The sequence below is a fragment of the Styela clava genome, chromosome 1, assembly GCF_964204865.1.
Source record: "Styela clava chromosome 1, kaStyClav1.hap1.2, whole genome shotgun sequence".
Lineage (NCBI taxonomy): Eukaryota > Metazoa > Chordata > Ascidiacea > Stolidobranchia > Styelidae > Styela > Styela clava.
This window is the reverse complement of record NC_135250.1, coordinates 22,180,562-22,205,756: the sequence shown is the minus strand read 5'-3', so window position 1 is coordinate 22,205,756 and position 25,195 is coordinate 22,180,562. Positions and strand designations below refer to the sequence as shown.

At 34.0% G+C, this 25,195-nt stretch overlaps 1 protein-coding gene across 1 annotated transcript in view; it reads right to left on the bottom strand.

Moving 5' to 3' along the window:
- The window catches only part of LOC120348684 (sodium/potassium/calcium exchanger 4-like), a 33,172-nt gene extending 12,563 nt beyond the window's left edge, over nucleotides 1–20,609 (bottom strand). Inside the window, exons 1-6 of the mRNA XM_039418887.2 lie at nucleotides 20,221–20,609; nucleotides 8,196–8,312; nucleotides 7,181–7,255; nucleotides 2,938–3,014; nucleotides 2,549–2,623; nucleotides 1,217–1,301 (exon numbers count right to left, since the gene is read on the bottom strand). Of these exons, the coding sequence (XP_039274821.2) occupies nucleotides 1,217–1,301; nucleotides 2,549–2,623; nucleotides 2,938–3,014; nucleotides 7,181–7,255; nucleotides 8,196–8,312; nucleotides 20,221–20,464 (673 nt within the window). The 5' untranslated portion in view covers nucleotides 20,465–20,609. The remainder of the gene's footprint in view (nucleotides 1–1,216; nucleotides 1,302–2,548; nucleotides 2,624–2,937; nucleotides 3,015–7,180; nucleotides 7,256–8,195; nucleotides 8,313–20,220) is intronic.
- Nucleotides 20,610–25,195: the final 4,586 nt, after the last annotated feature.

The window sequence follows — 25,195 nt, the reverse complement described above, 5'->3', positions numbered from 1 at the left end:
TTATTAATAAGATTGACATTAATTCCAAGGAGTTTTGATTGACGACATTCAAGTTAAGACAGTTATACGATTATCATTAAGTTTAAGCTTAACTCGAGGATAATCTTATTGATTTTATCAGTTGTTAAAGTGACTGTATTCAATATATTTATGTATGGCCATTTATGGAACACTGGAATAGCATGTTGCCATAGATTCAGTGTATAAACTATTCACGACTGTTACGAAAACAACATAATGTTAAGCGACAACTCGCGAATCTCCTGGGAAAAAACGCCCCGAGAAGAATGTTCGAAAGGAACCATCAAGTTCAATTTTAGTTACTAAGAAACAGCTGAATACCCTTATAGCAACAAACATAAGAACACTAATTACCTACTTGAATTGATATGTGAATTATGTCACCCCGTCAAAATAAAATAAAGCGAATAAGCTGTCATCAGGAATAGAAATTAAATATGTTACTAATGACGATAGACATAATTAGAAAAAATTAATATTTATTTTGAATTGGAAACCATGGAAAATATGGAACACATTATTGAATTCTCAAAAAAGATTTATGAAATAGAAACGACCTGATGGGTTACATACCTAAGTGGTTTCTGTTATATAAAATTTACTAGTTATAATTGGTTATAAAACGATGCTATAAATCAGGGTTTCAAAAACTGGGGCCTCGGACATCCAGGGGTCATGAACTCTAGGGTCTATCGTCTATGAGCAAAGGTCTTCACTCGGTACCATCTGCGAAGATTACTTGAATTTATATTAGACTGTGATTTTTTTAATTCTTTATTTACTGCATTTATTCTTTTACTTTTGTTTGTTGGCTTCTTATCTTAAAAATTGGCAAATTTCTGATCCAAATAACAGGTAGTACAGGTCTCATTTTACCTCATTCAAAACACCAAAATTTCAGAGTAATATTGGGCATTAGCTATCATGCTTGGAAGTTTGGACGTCAATTATGGCAACAGTTATTGAATGAGTTGTATCATACACAAGATATTAACGACTTTGATGATCTATGACCCAGTCCAAAGACTCTCAAAACCTGTGGAAGATTATAGATTATAGATGAAAAAAAAACTAGATTTGTTTTTAATTCATTTTCATCAGTTATTTTATGAACATCGTTTAAAAATTAAAAAGTCGACAAATGAAATGAAAATTATAAATGCATCTTGGCCCAGTTTTGAGAAATAATACCTACCAATTATAGATATGAAAAGTTCTGGCGCTGAACTTCCGGCAGCCATGAAAGTTGCCCCGGCAACATCTTCTGTAAGTTTCAATTTCTGAAAAAAAGATGAATATATGAAGGTGACTATAAGTAGGTGAGTTCATTTCAACAATAATGATTGATAAAAAAAAGATACAAGCATGATTAAGAATGTCAGGAAAACATACAAAACCTATAAGTTTGAAAACATGAAAGCAAAATTTTTTGCCAATTAAATTATGAAATGGGAAGGGCACGAGTTTGCTCACCCTAACCAAAAAATAAAATAAACACATTCGCTCTATCGCGCACCCAATCGCAAGCCTGAAGGTCCTGCGGATGGCCTAGAGCAGGAGTTTCCAAACCAGGGGTCGCGACCCCAAATAGGGTCGGAGTGATAAGTAGATAGGGTCGCAAACAGGTCTTGGGGTCGCTGAGGTATGGTAGAAGATGGTATGGTACAAAACATATAAGATTTGACAAACCATGTTCAATTAAGCAGTTTGTACCATTGCTTACAGTAAAACAGGCCTATAGGCATCGCTCTATGCTTATGCTATAGAAAATGTAGGTGAATATTGTGACATCGCTGTTTGGATTTAGCTTATTTTACTTAATACTACCACCACATGCCCAAACTCAAAAGTTTAGTGAAAGAAGCTCTAAAGTTCCACGAAAAATATATATATTGACCTGGGGTCGCACCGGACACCTGAAAGTTGTCTTTTGGGTCGTCCTGAAAAAAGCTTGGGAACCCCTGGCCTAGAGGTTATAGTGTTACACTCAAATAAGATTGCAAGCCCACGACATTACTCGAGATGTACGGTAAAATATATTTGGTAATAGAGAACTGGAATGAATCCTTTCGTTCCAAACAACAGTCATTATATCTAGCAGTGTCTGCTTGTTCCAAGCCTTGCTCAGAGCAAAAGCACCAAATGAAAATATGAAAAAGATATTCAATTGTACATAGGTATCGGATGATAAAGTGTGTACCCTGTCTAAAGATTGCTTTCATAGATCTAAAGGGATAAGAAAGGGACATGCATTTTGCATTTCAACCTGACAACCGAAACATGTTCACGAGCATTTTTGAGTCTCTAACTTTCAATTCAAATCGATTTTCAGGCCTTCGATATTTGGTTTTTAGGCATTTAGGCACTCTTCACTCAAGTTTAGTAGCAAATTTCAAATTGGAAAAATTTCAATCTTATACATATTTCCTAGTACATGGTCTTTGGAGAAAGATATTTGAAAAAGTGTCATATAAAGAAAATTAACAATTTATCATAATAATATAAGGAATGAATAAAAAGTACATACCTCTGAAATCTGATCGAGAGATGGTACGAAATAATCGTCACATACGATAGCAAGCGCAATGAACATATAAAAACACTGAAATAGAAGAATGCTTTTGTTAGAATTCTGGTGACATAAAAAACAAATTCGCTAAAAAATTAAGATAATTTTTCAACAGCATTTCCCAACCTTGCCGGGAGGAATTTCGAAATAATATAGAAATATAACTTTGCTTTTAGTGTAGTTTTAAAAGTATTGTTTAATTATTTAGTATTATTGTTATTCATATTTATGGACACATTATGAGTTATTCAAACTTTGCAAAAGCGAGTTTAAAAAGAGTGCAAAGTGTCCCATATCAGCGTCAAAATTTATTAATTTAATTAATAATCTAAAAATTCGATACTTACAACAAAAAAATGAATAACTATGGCTCCTTGAAGCCTTTGCTCTTCCGTAAATAAATCTTTCGGAAATTCATGGATTGCTAAAAACAAAATGCGATCTCGCTAAAATCAGTCATAATTAATTAAGCAATAAACTAACATGCGCACCGCCACAATGACCAGGTACTCGCAATTACTATTGTATTCAATTAAATGTACTGCTTTTTTCTGACCAGGCATGAAATTTACATCTCAGCTGTTTAAATAAGTATTCAAAATACCTGAATACATTGAAAAATACACAAATAAGATATAGGCTTAGTACAATACAATATCAAAGTCTATACACAGATTTCGATTTAGTTCATGGGTCGTATAAATAGTAGAACAACAATATTAGGAAACAGACAATATTATTAGATGAAACACTATATTTAATTACCTAACCCACAAGAAAAATATTTTATTTTAGGAGACTTCAAACAATATTGAAATCAGTCCAAACCTTTTTAAATGTGATTTTAGTAAATGCTAATAGATTTTGATCTGACATATACAAAAGTCGGTTTTACGTTTGATGTATTTTACGACGTGACGTGCGTCGATCTAAATCCGTAACGTCAAAGAAAAACCGCGGTGTGCGTCGTGCGTAATCCCGACAAATAACAATGAATGTGATCTGAGATATTGTCATTAAACGACTTAATCGCGGATTTCGAAAGGTGAAATCTATTTCTGGATTCTCTAACAAAATAATTTTCAGTGGTTAAATCGGTTGGCCGTGAATTCGTAACCGTTTTTAACAGTCTACTAAAGAAGTCTTGCATGCGCTAAAGTTTTTATTATCAAAATTTGATATCCATCAATCTGGAGCCGGAAGCCGATGTCGGAGTCAAAATTTTTAAATCGGAGCCGGTCATAAATTTTTCTAGACTTCATATACCTCGCGGGAGTTAGGTCAAAATTTTCCGCAGTGGTGATTCGGTTATAAATTTACTGCTTTTGTAACTCAGAGTCGGAGTCAATTTTTTTAATCCGGTTTCGGGTATATATATTCCTAGACGTTTTTTAATATATAACTCTGGTTGGTAATCAAACGTCAATTTTTTTTCATCCGTATTCGGTTATAAATATTCCCATGCTTCGGTTTTGCCCGCCCTCATATCTATTATGGACTAATTTTATGCGGGAGTGCCTAATGATCTTAAGATGTGGCTTTATTGATCACAAAAAATGTTCAAAAAGGATTATCCGTTTCTAAATATAGGCATTGTCACAAATTCTTGCATATCGCGATTCAGTTACATTTTTAATTTATTCGCAATTATCTACGGCCGAGTTGGGTGTATGTACAATTACAACATTCCACGCTTGATCGGTGTGTTAATAGTAGTATAATTTAATTAGATTTGAACATTATACGACTACGCAAGGCGTGCGTCGGAGCAACGACCCACAATGCCCCCTGTCGATACACGAAATTAAGTTTGCATGAGAATATGCGCTGTGTTACCACAATGTGCATATATCACGTATTAGTTGTCAACAAGGATATTTGGTTTCGCCGCGGCCAAATTCTTAAAAAAGAAGGTCGTTTCCAGGGTTGTAGAGTCGGGCTAAATTTGCAATCGGAGTCGATTTTGAATCCGGGTTGTAAAGAATTTTGACTCCTCTAACTCCCAGAAAATCCGATTTTAATAACAAAAAAATTGGCGTATGCCAGATTTCTTTAAGTTTAATAGACTGTTAAGAATGTGCAGTAAAATTAACACTTTCTGAGTTTCTGTAGGAATTTTTCATTTTTTTCTATCATCATTAAAAGTTTAAAATTCCAACTGCGATTCCATGAATTTCGACTCCAATTCCGGATTTCGGGGAGTTTGAATATGCGACCCCGCTTTCAATTTAATTACTACAGCGGGTAGGAAATATGCTACAACAAGTCTCCTATTTCGTATCTCAATATTCTCATGCACCTACTTATCTTCAAGTGAATTCAAACTCGTAAATCTTCTTGGGGGTAATTATCCCGGGTGGTGCAATACCCAGCGTTTTCCTAGAACTGAGCAAAATTACTTTACCACATAATAATAAAAAAGGGAAAATATCAACTTGAATATGCCCATCACGCTCAAATCAATTATTTTAGCAATCTTTTAATTTGTCCTATCCATTTGTTAGCTAGTTAGGGAAGAATAAAATATTATACATAACTATTCAGATGAGGTCACGCCTCCCAAAACAGTTTCTCTGGGAATATTTTCAAAAAATAAAAATAAACGAGGTAATGATTTTTCATATTATTTTACAAATACCATATTCTAAAAATGTTAAACGCCCCGCGAATTTCATTTTTTTCCTTTCGGCAGCGTGTTACTGCCATGTTACTGAATTGTTGATAGTGCAATAAATGAGAACTGATCGTTAGATAGTGAGTGATAGACGCACTCTCGCTTTCATACAGTTTGAGAAGTTTAAACTGAGCGCACAAATATACATTATAAGAAGGAACACTAAAAAGGGAGGACATTTTATAATGTAAAAAGCCAATATGAAAACTCTTGGATGTATATAAAATAAGTTCAAATTTTTCATTTGAAGACAAGTCCACCATGAAATTTTCGGGATACAATACTGATAGAGAGTAGCCGATAATTCAAGAATGGCCATGGCCACGTGTATACCAAACATAAATCTTTGCGCCAAAAGTACACTTAAGGGCAACCTTGATGAGCATATACAGATACCAATATCATGCACGACCACGCTCGGACATCCAATAACAACTTACACTTTTGAATGAATGAGCTGAACAGTCGGATCTTTATTAGAGGACGTATCACGCCACATACCTCACCAATTAATTTTGGATTTGGGAAAACAACGCGTGTGGCCTATTCGCAAATAAATTTGAAAATGAATTCCAACATTGCGGTAGGCTACACTCAAAGTATTCCAATTCCAGTTAATTTATCAAAAATGAAAAGGAGAGACAAAGTAAATGTTTACCACTTGACTAGGAAAGACCATTTTCATTATTTAAACTGATACACAGTTAATATTTTACCTTTTCTATTTTCTAAAACAAGGCATATGCTTTCCATACACCGCGCCAGCCCTTCTACGAGATAATAAGAATAAATCATGCAAATTAAGTTTATGTCAAAATCGACAGAAAATGACAAATTTTTGTGGGCGTGGCCATAGATGTCAATTTTTTGTGGGCGTGGTCATTTCAATATCCTTATATAACGAGGGCATTGTTTCGTAACATAACACACAAAAATCTGTGTTTTTCGATTATTTCGCAGACTATTTTTAACTCTAGCAAATAAACCTTCTGCGTGAGCAATTTTACCTGACGCACTTTAACTTTGTTTCAAGTTTACCAAGCATGATCCGTGGTTAAATTGCACGGGACATAAATGGGACATGCTTGGCCGTGAGTGTAGTTTTTGAAATGGGTTTTTAATGTTTTACTTCGATAACGATGCGACCTGACGCACGTCATCGTAAACATTAGTGAAATTTGAGTCAACAATGCAAATCAAAGATCTTTTGCCAACAAGAAGTGTTACTGATATCTGTGCAAACTTTGCACCTTCGGTTGGTCTTTGAAATGATGACTTTTTAAAATTTAATTTATTCTGAACTGATTGCCATATACGCAAACGAAATTTTTATTGCGCGCAAAGTTTTTTTTAAAAGATGTGGTATATAGGAGTTATCCTGGTATCTACGGTAATAATATTTTACTTTATAATTGGACAAAAAATGACGGCGGCATTTCCAGATGCCATAATGAAATTACCCTTGCTAGCAAAGTCTTTACACAAAAGCAAGCTAACTGTGGCATTATAAAGAAGATATTATGATCATACAGAATATTTTGCTTTAAATTGGATATAAAACGGCGATATTTTCATGGAACTATGGCTATATCAAGAATCGAGATGTATCTTAATTCTTAATACAACCAAACAACAGCGTCTGATGACTTCTATTTTCATGATCATGCAAGTTCATTCTGATTTATTCAATGCTATTACGAAATGACAAGATAAAAACTTATCTAATAAATCAGGCCAAAACCAGTAAGCACCGGAATTGTTTCTTGTTGATTGCTTTTGATTGTAAACAGCAGTGTGGTATGTAAACTCAACTTGAGTTTGTAATGCAAACAAGCCGACTATTCTGTCTAAATTCACCAAAGCGAACCCATATTGATATTACCTATAATTTAGTTTGTATGTTTCGGTATACTTACATGGTGGTGTACAATTTTCGTGGTGATTCGACGGCTTTTCCGTCCCATTGGTTGAGAATTGTTCACTTTCGTTACCTGTAAGAAAATAAGAAAACGCTAAATAAATCAACTTAAATATAAAAGTCAGCTTTTCTTATGTCGTCTCAAAATTTTCGTTTCCCCTTGTCCCACTAAGCCCACACTTGTACCACTTTGCCGTTGTGCGTACCACTGTTCTGGGTTAGGATATATACAAAAATTTGGGGAAATAGTTAACCACGATATTTTCTGAGTTGGTGTAGATATACCAGTGTCTAAGAAATGTTGTCGCCACACTTGTACCACTTTTCCGTTGTGCGTACCACTAGCACCACTGTTCTGGGTTAGGATATTTATAAATAAAAATTGAGGAAAACATGTCGTTTTTTGTTTATTCTACTGACGCCACACTTGTACCACTTTTCCCTGTTGTACGTATCACTTGTGTATCTCTGTTCTTGGGTAGGATATTTATAAATCAAATTTGGGGAAAATATTTAAACACGCTATGCTCAGGGGATAAGATATAGGTATGTCGGTGTCTCTGAAATGTCGTTATCCATTTTTCCCACTTGCCTAACGCCACACTTGTACAACTTTTACCACTCTTCTGGGTTAGGTTTTTTATGTATAACCTAAGTATATGAAATGGGAATCACGCTTTAGGATAGATATAATACTTCCGGAAAATGGTGAGAGTAACCATATGAAGCGATATTCATACAATTGAGATGTAGAACGAGTGGGAAATGAACAAAAATTTCATTCGTCCTCGATAAATACACGAAAATCGCTAAAAATAATGTAATTTCATTCCCCTATATATTTTTTAGTGTCAGAAGTTTTTAATTTCAAAATGAATTTTTCCACGTAATTTGAAATTACTACAAAATTCAAGAATTTACTATATCGAATATAACGAATTTTGATTCGTTATGGCTTATAGGTATCCCAGCACAACGTCTGAGAAATTCGAAGATTTAAATCGAATACCAACCAGAAAAAGCGTTATTGCTGCTATCTTCCAATAATCGCCGTAGGAATACAGGTTTTTCTTGTGAAAATTGACTAAATGATTTTCCATTAGTTGAACTTCTTGAATAATTAGATTGATCTGTAAAAAAGATGAAAATAAAATTTATCGAACATAATTATAATTTTCAATTTAGCGTGTCCCAGGTATGTGTCCAAATTCGGATAATTTCGAATATATTTTAAATTAAAATTTTCGAATATCGAACTTTTCGAATATATTCAAACTAAGGCCATGTTTGACAAAGAACACATAAAAGTCCATGTATACGAATTTAAGTTTAGTAATTCATGGGAGGTAACGATAAACAGTGATTTCGTTGTTTATTGCAGGGTGACACTCCCCCCCCCCCCCCAAAAAAAAAAAAACCTCAACAAAAAAACAGACCCAAAATCCTGTTTTGTAATCCTGGGTAACCTCCAGTAACTCCTTATTTATCAGCGAGGCTTACTCATTCAAACGAAATATGGAAAGTCTATACAAGGCTAGAAATCTTTTACGGTATAATTAAAAAGTTGCATTTTATAAAAATCCATATTTCGTTCACCCACAATTAAAAACATCCGTTCTAAGTACAAGCGCCTTATCTGATCGATCAAAATCCAGTTACGGCTGAAATAACGGAACATTAGAATATTTAAATTAAATTAAAATATTTATTAAAATTCAAATATCGCATCCTAAACCGCTTATCGACGTTTCAAAAATAGAACCGCGACTGTTAGATATGATGAAGTGTCACAATCTTGAAGACATGAGATTAAAAAAAAAGTCTTTTTGAAAAATGAATACCCAAAGATCAAGATGCTTTAATAAAAATAAGACAAATTTACAAAATTGCACAGTAATTCAACTTGGACCAAGTCGCCCTAATAATAACTGTAGTATATACGGGTGACGCAAAATAGCAGCCCCCGTAAAACGTCCATTTAGTAACGGTTTTATCTCCGAGTCATGTTTGATCTAGAATACTTTATTTTAATCTATAAATTTCAATCTACTTGCATAATCGATAACGCATTAAAGAGATATTGAGATACATATGGAAAATTAAATTGTTTAAATGAATATAATTATTTATTTTGATTATGTCCAGTCAAGATATGACATAACATTAATTTCCTTCGCAATAAGGAATTCTAAAAATAATATTGTCCGACATTATGTACTAGAAATTCGTCACAGTTTTAGTGGGGATATGGACTCGATAAGAAATTCACTTTCGACTCCGGATAGAGCAAAATGTGACTCCATCTCTCGAGTTAGGGAACAGTTTGATTCCGATTCCGGGTTGTAAAAAATTTCGACTCCGACTCCAGCTCCAAAAAAATCAAATATAAAAAATGAAAACTATTGCGTATGCCAGCTTTTTTCTGTAGAAGATTTTTAAACTTTCATTATCACCATGAACGTATAAAATTCCGACTCCGGTGGATTCCAAATTTTGAATCCGAGTATTTAAAAATTTGACTCCAGCTCGGGCTCCAGTCAAAAATGCCAACTCCGACTCCCACAGCTCCGGTTTTAAGGGAGCTCTAGTCAATCCAAGATTTTCACATTGTCTTAAATGTAGTTTCTACAATCGTACATATCACCTGTTTCAGTTTTGTGTTTTGGTATGTAAATTTCTTAAAAAAAAACAGGTGGTATGACATTCCATTGCTTAGAAAGCAATAAAAGTATATATTAATAGAATATATCGTCGAAATCCCAGAACAAACGATTATCATAACAGGTCAACGGCCTATATAAATAATATTATATTATTATGAATCGTTCAACGCATAAGAGGGTGTGGTATTAGAATTCGATGATGAAAGTATATAAGGGCGTTTGTATTCGAGAAATATTTCCCATGGTATATTAATACCCATCGTTCCATCAGCAATTAATTATAGATTAATAGATACGTTAAACGGCATGCTTGTCCTCAGCCTAGCTCAAGAAAGCAAAGCTGTGGGTTGGGTGAAATCTACATTCGACACTGACTCGACGGTTGAAATTTTTTTGTAATTTTACGCCACAGATGTGTGCGCGGTGGCCCAGTCAAGTGGTTAAAAGCGTTTAGGGAATGTTTTCGGATCGGCGGGCCATTTCGTTCACTTGTCTCGATTAGAGTGAAAAGCGATATTCTATACAGCGGAATTCCCGGGATCTGTACGAAATATCAATTTTTGCCTTCGGCACTTCTAATTACAGAGCTTTGCCACACAAGTACCACAGAGTAAAATAAATTCGTTCTAACTTTCATGTCTTGCGTACTAAACATTCCATAGCTAACTAACTCCCGTTAATTAAAACGAGACAATCCAATCAACTAAAAAAAATTGTGCAAAATCACCGGAATTTTCGCGTGATTTCACAACGAGAAATTACCTCACCAGCGCCCAAATGTGAAATACAAAAAAACTGCAATAAAGATTCAGCAGTCATAGCAAGCCGATGCTCGATCTAATATAATGAAAAAAAACGGAAAAATACAAGATTCTCGTGAAATAATACATCGTCGCTTCTTGGAAATGTTGATTTCGTGTTTTCGCCACGAAATTAAATTCACTAATAATTTAATGCCAAAAATACCTACAAATGACCAAATATAAATTTCATTCTTAATGTTAATATGAATGCGTATTCAATGCATGCTAATTCATTTGGCAAAAAAATAAAATAACTAAATTCAACTTTTTTGGTATTTGCCAAAATTTGTGATGTTTTGTTACGACTCGTGCTTTGGCGTTCTTGCCAGCAGACGACTCAATGTTGCCACAAAAAATACCACGTAACAAAATGTTAGCCAATCAGAGCGATCGTTGAAACGCCACTACCAACTGTAAGAAAAGTATATACGGTAGATAAAACATCTAAAAAAACATCAAACTTTGTAATCCAACAGGATATCAAAATAAAACCACGAGGGAATCGAATCAATTATTTCAGCATATTAAATATCAGAAAACAATACTTGAAGAGGACATGTGATATTTTGAATTTCGATCTAGGCAAACATGACGATGACATCATATTGTTCAATGAAAGGACACTATTCAAGAATTAGTGATTTCATTTCAAACAGTTCGATGAGGTAACTGTATTACTTAATAATGAGGGCGGCCCACCAATGGGAATGGGGTAGGCAATGGTGGATAGAAAAGAATCCGGTCTGCCCAAGAATAGTATATGGGTTAGCTATCGTTAGATATGCCGAGTAAAAATGATGGCAAGGAAAAATGGTAACTTGGAGAAAAAACACAATACAAATAGAATGTCATCTTACCATACATGTTACATTGGCTAAAATACCATCACTAAAAATACTTTCTTACAATAGAAGTGAAAATATATTGACATCTTGACTTCTTTGACAAGGAAATGCCGAAAATATAAAACATTTCATGGTCAAACATTTTCCCCATCACGTGGTATTTTAGTAACTTTAACATTAAGTAAGACAAAGTAAAACTGGCGACTAATGAAAGACAAAAATCGGCATGTGACTACCGCGATGGAACAAAAATACCAGAGATGAGCTGTGAATGGAAAATCCGAAATAAGAAGTACATATTGTATTGAAATGGTACATTTCTATACAAATTTCAATTTTATTTAATGAATCAGCCCTTCCTATAGCCCGACTGGTAGTGTTCATCCAAACGAGCGAATGACATCCAAAATTAAAGTCAGTTTTGAAACACCAAAATAGTATATTACCTCACAACTGATTATAACATACTTAGATTAAACGGGTGATATTACATTATCGATCATTGGTCAAACCCGATCAAGCATGGGCATACAAAGAGTACGCTCAAATATGAGCAATGCAACTTCGGCCGATCATCGACCAAAAAAAGTAGACTGTGACGTAATCGAATTATAGCCGGCACTTAATAGTCAATAATGAAAAATTGAAAATGAAAACGTAGGGCGTATGATTAAGTTTTAACTACTAGGAAAAATTCGTAAAATTGAGCTTGAATTTTAAAGTATCATATTGGTTTTGTTCGCACGTCATTTCGATAGCTAGAAATTTAAATAATTTCGTAGTATTTAGTCTAACATTATTTATATTCCCACAACCGTGTTCACACATTTGTGAACATATAATATTTAAATAACGTGGGGATGGTTTTTATTTGCTGTTATGGGTGTGTACGAGTGACATCACGACGACGAATAATATATCTAGTAAAATATGCAGTTGGAATTACCAATTACGACAAGTCGTAAATCATAGAACAACGGCATATTGTGTGGTCGTAAGGCGTAATAAGAAGACAAAAAACTCGAATACTTTGAGTTACGTTATACTACAATATACAGGCAAGTGTCTGAATCGATATATTCTATTAAATTGATGACATTGTGAAACACAATCTAATTTGAGTATTACTGCACAACAAGATTCTTTCATCACGTAGTCTAGTCATCTTATTCCTGTTACAGCATCCTACATTTATACACATACGGACCAACTACCGCAAAACTGATACTTGTGGAATTTTTTCGTATTTTTCGAATTTGACCGCCTTTAAAGCTGACCATAACTATTGACGTAACAAGTTGCGAATCTTTTATAGAAAGTCCAGGCCACTAAGGCAAAATGTGACATTTTGGAAACCCCGCCACGTTTTTTATTTTGAGCAGTGGCGGGGACAAAAGATCTCAAATTGGATAGAGTATGCCAGGCTATTTTAAATTTTTGACCGTCAGGTGACTCCTTCAGAGACATGTCGAAATTGCTCCATAATAGAAATCTTTGTGTCACGTGGCATTTCTTCCCGCAATTGACGTCACCGAGTCACATCAAGTTAATATCAAACGGAATGAAATTTAGTCTTCCAAATGATCGCCACAAAACTGCCAAGTTTCCCAATCAATAAGGTTCAGCGATGAAAAATGCCATCTCTTTAATAACGAAATCGATCATTGGTTTTCAATAATACCCTGAGAGTGACATTTTATGGATAATTGACGACGCCTTCGCTCGGAACAAGACTCTTTAAAGGCAACTACTGCTAAGTAAGGAATTCCTATAGTTTGGAAGGACTGGGGTCTTTCCGGTTAGACACTATCGGTGAGGTGGTCGGCATGGAATTTGGGATCCGAGATTTTATTCTGCGATGCAATCATAGTTAAGACCATCTCTTCAACCACTAAGCCAGTTCGTAAATCTGAAGAAAAACTTTTTTTTAAAAACAAATCATCCCCAATTTATCAGTTATCGACCGCAACCAGACTTTCAACGCTAATTGCAATGCACCGGAAAAACGATTTACCATAATTACTGTAATATACCGAATGCACATTAATTAAATTAACAATACCGCACCGTGGAAATTGCATATCGCAACACGTTTCGAATGATCTGATAAAGAAGGCATATTTACATGGTCGGTATACACTCAACCGCCAAGTCGTTAGCGCAATTTCGATCAAAAAAGCTCCCTGCCGACTTCGCAATTTCGTTTGCGTTGCTATTAGCAACGCTGACGTAAATGAGCACTCTGTTCAATGTTCTGATGCCTCATTTATAATAGCTTTGTTTATTATTGGCTTGCCGTGTCAGCGAATCAAAATATGGTACCCGTAACCTGGTTCGATAACCATTGTTCGCGCTCCGCTAGTCTAAAAATAGTACCAAAATTTGATTATGGTGATAGAAATTGCAAAAATGTTGCAGCAATTCTGAATGGGCTATTAAAATAATTCAGTCAAACGTGAAATGTTTCATGCGATTGAGTTTTCATACTAACCAAAAATGTCTTCCTAACCAGATTATACCCAGCTATGTGAGAGGTGGAAATTCTCGATACAAAATGGACAATATGCTTTGCGTAGGCGATGGTATGATTTATATTACGATACACTGCACTGTGGTATATATAAATCCTTGTATGTATAACAATGCCAAAAGATACATTAAGGTGCTAAAAATACTTTTGCATACGTGGTTACGAATAACTAAAAGGACTTATCGCAAGAGTTTAATAACCTGAAAACGACAGGGTGGTGACCATTTGTTTATATTCTCAGAAATCTCAAACACTTTCCCAGCCTAATTTGATCGTTTTAAAAAAAAAATTTGCATACACAAGAATGGGAACGGCGGTCCGGGAATACATATTTCATAAATACCGGTATATGCAAATTGCAAATAAAAATATCTTTTTCAGTTCATGATATGAGACAAACGCTTCCGATAATGAATTTCCGTTTTGTCACTCAGAGAGACGCAAAGATTTTTTAAAGGTAATTTATTCAAAGCTAACCCACGCGCACTCACTCAAAAATTAAGGATATCGATTTCTGAGCGAACGGGCGACCACTCTTTCAGAGTACAGATTTATAAAGTGCATTTTTATGAAAACTGCTCAAGGCAAGGTCACGAGCACTCACTCAGAAATGAAGGAGGTTGATCTCGAGCGAAGTTACGGTAGATGACTTACTCGGAGTACAGATTTATCAAGTGCTTTTTCAAATAAAATTGCTCGAAGCAACGTCACGCGCACTCACTCAGAAATAAAAGAGATTGCTCTCTGGAGGAAGTTATGGGCGATCACTACTGAAGTGCCAAAAGCCACTGAGACTATAGAGTTATATGGTGTGTAAATGAGCATTAGTAAATACTGATTGACGCAAGTTTATCCCACATAACTGAAAACTTTAGGTAAATTTTTTTTTGTCTGATACTAACTAGGTATACTAACACTTACACAATAAATAGATAAAAATTATAAAAGCGATATCGGCGATGTCCGTTATTATGCCAATATGACAGGAAAAGGGATAAATGTAAAAGTCATTATAAAGGTAAATCAAAGGAATAATCGAGAATTATAGGAACCATATAAAATAGAAAACCCCTCGGAAAATATTCCTTTTATTTCACAAAAAAATTTTCATGAACTAAAAAAGAAAGTCTTATAAGAAAATTACCACAATCAATTCGATTACAAACGATTTAACGAAACAGAAGATTTGAGCCAATCGATTTTAGGAACGGTAAAACAAGGATTTTTGTGGTGCATAACATACCGCAAGTATTTCGAAAGCTAATAATCGAAGGTTTCAAAAAGGGAGAAAAAGACGTACTCGTCCTGAAACTCATATGACCTATTTGTCATTCCCGCTAAGAGTAGCCTTCCACCTGACATTGTGATTTCAACTTCGGACGGAAGACAAATTTTTTGAAGAGGGTTTTTCAAGTGACCAAATGCACAACTTGAAATCTTGGTGGATGCGGTGGCCTAGTGGTAAAAACGTTAGACCTAACTATTACTTAGCAGTGGCTTCTTATGTAGAGCCTTGTTCGGAGCCAAGGACGTATAAATACGTCGTTTATGAAAATTGAAGAAAAAAAAAAGAAAAAAATGTGCAAAAAACAACATTGAATAATAATAAGTATACGAAGTTTTCAGCCTCCGGTTGACTATATATATTACATTTATTAAGAAATTAAAGAAATGTCAAGCTAATGTTGAGACAATGTCATTAATCGTGATGATTAAATGTATTTTTACATTGCATTAAATATTGATTATAGCATAAACGAAGCGGTTTTGCAGTATACGGGCCCAGCAAGATATTTCTTCAATCTATCTGTGAAACTTATAAAGAAATACATTTACAGGGACACTGTATCGGTCTGATGTACAAATGCCTGGAATTAGACGTTACAGGCAGCAAATTGAGTTTTCATGCATGTCAGAAATTGGAAGTTAAAACACCGCTATCCAATTTTTAGAAGATATATAATTTTGCTTCACCTACATTGTAGCGAGGCAAAAGCAATTTATTGTACGAACATTATTTTATACTTCAATAAGGAGACTGATGATATATTTCACAATCGAGTCCGACTCCGGGTCGTAACAAATTTTGACTCCGAACTCCGGGTAACATACAAATTCCTGTCAAGACTGCTTTATAGTCAAATTAATGTTTTTAGTATGAATTAGGGTTTAGTAGGAAGTTTGGACTTATTTTATCACCCTTGAAAATATGTAATTCTGACTCCGACAAATTCAGTATTTCGACTCCGAATCCGGGGAGTTTTAAAAATACAACTCCGGATCCCGACTCCGATAAAAATATGCTAAAATCCGACTCCGCAGCACTGGACCGTACAGCGGGACACAATTTATCCATAATAAGTCCCGATCTATCTATAAAAGATTTGAAAAATAGCAATTTCAAAAGATAGATTCCGGCTTTTGGAGATTAATTTATCTATTTCGATAAATCTTGTTTTTAATAATGGCAGATCTTAATTTAAAAATTCGCTCAATTGGGTTCAGAAGTTGGCTTTAATGTTTGATTAATGTCAGAGTAAAATATCGGAATTGTGCGATTTTCGGAAAAAAAGCTTAAGAAGTAAACTATAGTAAAATATATACACGAAAATTTGACACGATAAATTTGTAGAAAATATGCAAAATGGATTTCTGCAAAGTGTGTACAGTATATGTCACAACTTTTTTGCCGAATTGGTGTGTAGTCAACGATTTTTACCAAAAAGCGATATTTCGTTATTGGATAATCACAATCGAATACATGTTTTGTCGTGCTTGTTCCTATAGAGTTTCGATGGTTTTTAAAATATGACATCATAATAGGGTTCATAAATTTAGTGAATGTGTTTCTGTCTCAACGACACCTAGGTGCACCACTGCTCCTAGTAATTCCATTATGATCATGAAAGTTTAAATTTGGTTTTGTTTTGAGAATACAAATTTATGAAACATAGTGCAATGTTTGATTTTAAAATAAAATTTGGCATATATCACAAAAATTTGAAAGTATAATTGAATAACAACGAGAATCATATTCCAAGTGACTTAGAATTTATTTGCTATTATCGTTTACAATTTTTTTGAGGGGAAGAAATAGCGCCAATATTTTTTTTAGAGGTGGTACATAAGGTTTAAAATCTGTATTCACGTCTGTCTGTATCCAGGTCGATATAAAAATTTGCGCATCACAAAATCTCTATTAATCCAATATTTTAAAAATGCATGGATTTTGCTTCCCTCTCTCTAAAACCTATAATTACGCACATTTATCTGTCCTGATAAAAGGATCAGCGCAATCGTATAATGAGGCAATCGAGTTCACATTCACACAGATAAAAATTCCACAAGAACAATTTACCAAGAGATGGAAGTAGAAATTTGATGCCAAAAATACCAACGGTGTCGAGAAAAATACGCAGGCAGCGGCATCGATATGCCTGTGACGGCTGTGAGCAACGAGTTCGCTGAAGGATCGACGGTCAAAAGTAGCAAAGGAGGCCAAGCACGATTCTTCCATCTTAAGTATTAAAAATTTAAAATTGCTGGTCTGTTAGTTTCGGAGAACGGCGATTTTTTCCCAAACAACAATTAATCAAAAACGACAAAGATAACATAAAAAATTACATACGTCCACTTCCTGTCCAATAAACATAAATTAGATTAACAAGGTTTTAGCAATGGTCTGCGTGGCAATCTATACGTGAAGAACACTGAATCTTGATTTTGAACACCCCCTCGGAAGTACGACATAAAACAAGGATAGTCAGGACATAGGACGGCTTCAAATTTTCAAACCTTATCTAGAAGAGATTTGATAACGGGAAATTCATTTTGTGCATTCGATTTGTTCATTTTATCGCGCAGTACCATAGCGCTCAACTGTGATTCAATTGGGATAATCAATATCCCATAAAGTCAGCACGTGAACTTAGTAAAATCCGCCCCTAAGTCACTGGCTAAGCCTACTTAAAAATTTAATTTGTGGATTTAAAAATGGATTGGATGGACACGAAAGTATGTAATCTACGGTGTTTCTTAGAGACATCGACGTTTTTGAAAGAAACTTCGAAGATAGCGCTTTAGGGAGAATAGCAGACTAGTTTTGAAGTTCAAAAATGAAGTTGTTCAATAATGATGATGTTGCGATTGACTCTTGCTAATGATTGAGACATTGTAATGATTATGAAACATTACAACAGCACATAATTTTTTGAAAATAATGCACCCGAAAAATGGATCTTTGTCTTTCGCATGAGTAATATGAAAATTTCGTATAATATATGGCAAAAATGGATTATTACTAATGCCTGGTGACGTGCTCTGGATTTCTCACCCAGTTTAAGGAACTCCGACAGACCATATTTATCCCTAATTGACCCCATTACTAAGTACCATTTGGACTCGCATTCTAAACAATATCCGAATGCTTATATGACAGTTACAAAAAGATATTGAATTTGGATTTAAGTTGGCAACTACAGAACACAGACAGGCCCTAATTTGGTAGAAGAAAAATGTCTGATCCAAAAATACAATAATCTGTTAAAATGGATTGCCCAATTCTTTGTCATTCAAACGAGAAAGCTATCGCCACGTATAGCTATAAAAGTACTAAATTTATTTTACGACCATGGCAAGGTGCGTACGGTCAAATTGCTTCTCATAAAACGTTTGAAAATTATATAAAAAGCGATTCATTGTGATGCGATGTGTCATTAAGGCGTGAAAAATTAGAAATATTAAAACGGGAGGGCACGAGAACGACAAAAAATGAAGAATAAAAAAAATTCACCTAAAAATGGGTTTGTCGAATAAGTTATACAAAAACGTTCATGGAACGCTTCGGCAAGTCTTACAACATAAGTGCGTCACAAGAATGCCAAGAATAATTTCAGTTCCCCTAACCCCTGGATGGACACGTTTTCTGGCGGGCTGAACTATCTTGCTTCCGCAATATCAAAACAAAGGACTACATAAATATTAACCTCCGTGAGTTCGTTAACGGGGATAAAATTTCATAACTTACGTCAGAGGTAAAGATGACTATGCGTCGTCTGCGCCAGTGGAGACAATGCGCAGATATCAAATAGCCCTATTTTTAGAGATTTAAGATTGTGAATGACAAAACACAGGAGTCTAGGCGATGATAACCGTGCGAGAGAGTAAAGTTACGGGCTAATTATAATGTAGTTACAAAGAAAGCACGTGGAAAACGCCGCCTGAATAGGATATACTTGCGAAACCTAAATACCGGTATCCTGATTCCTTAGCTGAGACCCGAGTTTTCTGAAATGATCATGGGATAAACGTGACCGAATAAAGTGTTTCCATACATCATAAAAAGTGTTCCTAATTTTTGAAATGAGACGATAAAATTTGGGTGAAACATCTGGTTCCATAAGACTTTCCATTGGGAATTTGAAAAAGAATGAAAGTTCTTGCCTACTTTCTACATTGGTAAGTCAATCTGTAAATCTGTAATCCATTACAGGCAAATTATCACAGCAAGAAGAACAATAATTTAACAAAATATGTCCAAATAAACAAATATACAATTATTCAATGGAAGCATGCCCTCAGAAAGAGAATGTATGCCAATGAAGTTTGCCACTGAGATGCAAATTATTCATCAATTCATAAAGGCTTGACCTCGGCAATTATTACTTTCTCAAAAAACATACAGTCGCATTGAAGCAATGAATCAATTACAATACTTTTAAATTTTGTGTCTTTAACACAAGTTTATACTCCATAGTAAATCAAATTGCTGTCACCATGAGCATACATACCCACATGTGAGTTTTAGATAAGTGAAGATGTACGACTTCCTTTGGCAACCATATTTAATTTAAATTTTGTACACTTAAAACCTTAATTAACGTTTTGTTTGCTCTCCTGATTCTGTAATCAGTTTTTATTATTTATTGATTATTTCATTTCTGTTACTCTGATTATGGAATCAAAATAAACTTATACGTGGATATCAAAGTTCTGTCAACATGAGTAAGTACGGTAGGCTACCTCTTTTCCTAGCTATATTCGATTAAATTTTTTTACTTTAATGTGCGCAAAAGCGAGCGTCTGCAATCCTGTTTCTAAAATGATAAATAAAGAAATCGAATTTCTCTTATTTGAATACAATGTACATGAAAGGTATAGGAAAATTATTAAATAAATAATTTCAAAGTTCTACTTACCATGATTTTTTAGCTGACAGAAAACGAACGCCGTCCCAAGTATTGTAGCAATGAAAATGATTCTTATCAATAGAGTTTGTTTTCTTCTTCGTTGAACTTTAAAATTTGTTATATTCATGTTGGATTTTACACAATTCTTAATACATCTGACTGGAGATGTACTATTCAAACAAGAGCGATAAGTTTCCCAAGTTTCTTGTCTGTCTCTATGCAGTCTTAGGTTGTTGACATCCTCGTGATCCATCTTGGAAAATGTCGATTCGTTCTTTTTGCTCTTGCGCAATTTGTTACATGAAGTTAGAACGTGTTAACTTGACTGATGCAACTTACAAAGACTTCCAACAATCTATGTCATCGCTATTTTTTCTTCTAACACTGGAAAATGAATTAACAATTTCAAATAAACCATGGGAATAGAAGTAATAAAGTTTGTGTGAGAGAGAAAGAGAGGATCAATCAATTTTTTATATCAATTACCAATAAACGAAAGCACTTTGGTAATCGCTACTGTAACTTGAATTGAAATCTGCAATCAATTACAAAACCATGACTAAATTACTTTTAAAATTACTTAATTGAGCTCAACCAAGGTTACGAATTCTAAGTAATGCTTTCTTTCTATCTCGGTAATGTACCGTACATCAAGTTAACAAATTTGGTCATGTATGAATGAATTGTTTCGCCATAATTATTAATCAAAAATTGACTCTACGGGAGACTACATGTATAACCTTGGCAGCACAATAAGAAACTTATTGAAACAGATGTAATGTCGTTTCTATGAATTTCTGATAATTCATCAAACATTAAAATCATTTTTCAATAAAATGGTTCCTGAAGTCCAGGTTAGGGTTAGGCCCTAATTTTATTCCGATTTTCCTTATTTTAGTTCAATTACAAGTTCAGAGATGTCTGTGTTAGCCGAGTGAATATAACCCCTGCCCATAGGTTTCAGTCCCTTTATGCACTTGATGTAAAATAGACAAACAAAATTAGTTACCTCCATATTGGTACAGTACACATACTTCTGAAGCGCCCAAACTAGACCCTATATCAGATAAGATCTAGCTTTCTCTCTATCCCGACATACAAAATTGTGACTCTAAAATTAATCCACATTTCCATCCCTTATGGGAATTAGAATAACATCTGTTTACACAGACTAAGTGTGCAACACAAGGTCAAATCACAAATGAGCAATTAGCAAAACAAATTTGATTTGAAGAAGAAATCAATATGGATAAAATAGGTGTATGAATTTCCTTGGGAACTAAATTCTTTGTGGTGCAGAAGCAATTGATCAATCAACCGTTATTAATCGTTTACACAATTAACAAGTAGCCCGAAAAAAAGTGACACAAAATGGGATTCTGGGCAAATTTAGCAAACACATTCTCAAGATGTATTCTGTAATCCAGTTTCATTCATCTACAAAAAGTAATTGATAAATTGTACTTATTTAAAAAAAATTGCGAGCTATACAGGATGAATACAAAAAAAGGACGCTCAAATCTACTAAAACTGAATACCTTACAAATAGTCAACTTTACCCTTGATAGCTAATAGCTACCGGTAGTTATAATATAACTCATACTAAAAGTGAAGTCAAATTATACAATAAACGTAATTATCATAAATTCAAAGACTAATAATTAAGAAGGAATAAACATTTCGAAAAATCTAATTTGCAAGGAATTCAGCAATATAAAAAAAAAAACATACATTTCTTTTTCAAATAAAAAAATTGAAGAAATGTGAAATTACGGAAAGTAACAATTATAACAAAGTGTCTCAAAAGATTATTTTCATGAGGTAACTACAAAAAACCAAAACTTGCTTACAGTTCTCTTTAAAAAACACCCTCAGGCAACAAACTAAATTTAAACTTTTTCACATGTAGCAAATTTTCACATTCAATTAGATTTTAAAAATAAGGATTTTTATATTTGTCATTTAATATTAGTTTAATAACAATCGCCAGGTGCAAACTGAATTGAACTTCTCCCGTCCAGTGCACCTTGTTTCTAGTGCAGCCATGTTGCACAAATTTTACACGGTGACTTGATCATTACAATTTATGTACGAAGTATAGTGGCAACTGTTTAAAATGCCCATAATGACTGCATACCAAATTTTGTTTACACTCACAATCAATATGTCTAATTGTTGGATTACGCTTTAAATGAAAAATTCAAGAATATGATATGACTTGCTTTCTTGAATCAAAAAAATCAAGTCATTCTGTTAATCTATTTTCAAACTATTTTATGTTGACTTGCACTTTTTATCTTATCAACAACACCTTGAGGCTTTTTTTATTTACCGGTGTTAGGTAATATCTTCAAAATAGAAAATTACATTTCTTAATTGTGATATCATAGGAGAAAAAAATAAACTACTTTGACAAACCTACTTTGACAATTAACGAACAAAAACAACTGATTTTTCATTTTGAATCATCACCATGAAAGACGGGATCGGTCAACTTATCTTTTTTATCTTTTTTTTTGCTCCCCATTCAATTCCAAGGTAGTAGACGCAGACTTACAGACCAAATTCTTATGAAGACCTATGATTTGAGTATATTCAAAAAAATACATATGTCGTAAAGTAACTTTTGCAGTTTATTAGCATTATTTCTGCTTTCATCCTATGCTTTCACTGCTTACCAAGACCTGTTTGCATCATTCTTAGGTAGTAAATGTCAATCTGTAATGTGTACTATTTATATCCATACATTTGTTTTTCATCATATTCTTCTTGGAAATTATGAATAATTAATAAATCAGTTGAAACAAAGATATGATGTACGATTATTTAACAAGGATGGCAATGGTTCTCAATACCTGTCTCCTCATGGGAATTCATGGTTACTTATAAACTAAGTATATTTTGTCTTTCCTGTTCCTAACCGTATTCAGTTGAAATCGTCAAATTAAGGTCGACATCAAGCCAGTGATGATAAAGGATTGAAAATGTCCAGAAAATTTTATTTATTTTCCGAAAAAAGTGATTGGAAACTTCAGCTTTCAGAAACAACAATAAACATTTCACAAAAAAGCGGATTTGCATGCTCATAAATTTCGCAAAAAACTAAAATGACAAAGGTTTTACCAATGCATTATCAATCTCTTTGTGCTGCATGGTTTAACTTTAATCCCTTCACTTGTAAAATGCAAAAAAATACCACGTCAAAAACATATCATGAAAAAAATGTATGTATGTAAATCACTCTGATAATGAATTATAATACAAGCAATATTTAAATTTAAAATGGGCCCTAAAATCAATGCTGAGATGAGATTTCAGAATCATGTTGAGGGATAAAAAAATCTGATAAAATGGGGGAATAATATAATAGATAGATCATCTGAGTTAATAAACAGTATCAGGTAATCAGTTCAACACTCAAGATGCATAGACAGGGTCAAAATTGGGAAAAGAAGAAACCTTAGAAGTAATATGTTTATCCAATTCAAGACATGTAAATAAAATGAACGAAAACAAGTGTACATGTTCAACCTCTGAGTTTGAGATGAATTTTATTACTAAGATTCTGCATCCATTGTACCAAAGTTTTGGCTGTTTAGGTCAGACGTAAGATATTATAGTTTTGCAGTATTTTATTATTTTATTGTGCATTATGAGGACACAATGGAATATGGTTGGTACCCCTCAAATAAGCAGTCTTTGAACATTATCACTTACTTCCCATATTCAAATAATAAAAACTTATTTTCGGGTCTTACTAGTTACTGAATACAGCGCGAAACAGAAGGAAACAGCACAAAACAGGAGACGCGGTTATTACCACCTCCTGCCACGAAAGAACCACGACGCCTTTCGCCATGATTTTATGGTGCTATGTCCGGTATATTTACAAGGTTATGTACGGATTCTAGGTCATCATGCAAAATTTTAGCTACTTTTTTTTTTATCTAACCCTAAAGCCAAATCAATCAAAACTGTATCCATATGGAAAATGTTCTAAATTATGGTATGAGGTACCGAAGTAACATTTATACAAATAACGGCAATATTCCGATATTGCAATCAAATATTATTTAAGGGTGGTCCGGCAAGTCATGTCTCATTTGTTACAGTACTACCTCCAACCAACTGCTAAAGCAATAAAGTAACAATAAATAGGCCATTTCCAAATTAAATTTAAAATTATTATAGGCTTCATTTGCTTCTCTAAACTGATGTATGGATGTCGAAAGTTGCTAACCATACTCATTCAGAGGGCAATTTTTTTTTTTTGGAACAAGTGCATTTATGAAAGCCCAAACATTTATCACATGCATTTATCACATAAGACAGTACAGCAGTAAGATAAAGCACGTAATCTCAATTCAATCAATAACCTTCAAATACACTTCACCTCATACATGTACTCCCATACAGTATTAAAGCCCTATTAAATATATAATCAGTACTTCCTGTCACCCAACCACAACAACTGAAGAAAATATTTGTCTGCAACTGCTTGTGTTCTAGCGTCCCATAAGTCTGTAAGTTACGGTACCTCTGGACCAGTACTTCCAAACTGCAGTAGTTTGGTCAGTATTTTAAAATATGTAATATTATTATTAATCAATTATAGAATTACAGGTATATTTCTTACAACACTTTCATGCTACGTTCTGATAGTGATATGGAAGGCCTGTTTTTCATCCCTATATTTATCACACAAAAAAGATTTCCCGCGTTTTGTGGTTGAACATACATTTCTACAAGACAAAATATTCTTTGATTTGGAAATGTTTGCATTTCATTTCTCTATAATATTGTTATTTCATTGCTGGTAGCACAACAATTCCAAACATATCACCGAATACAACAAGCACCGCGAAGCAGAGAATCCAACTGTGATCAGGACCGGCGTAATAGGTATAATGTATTATTGTCAACGAAATTTGTTTAGTGCAGCGATTCAAACCCCTCTCATGACACCCAGTGTTTGCAATAAATA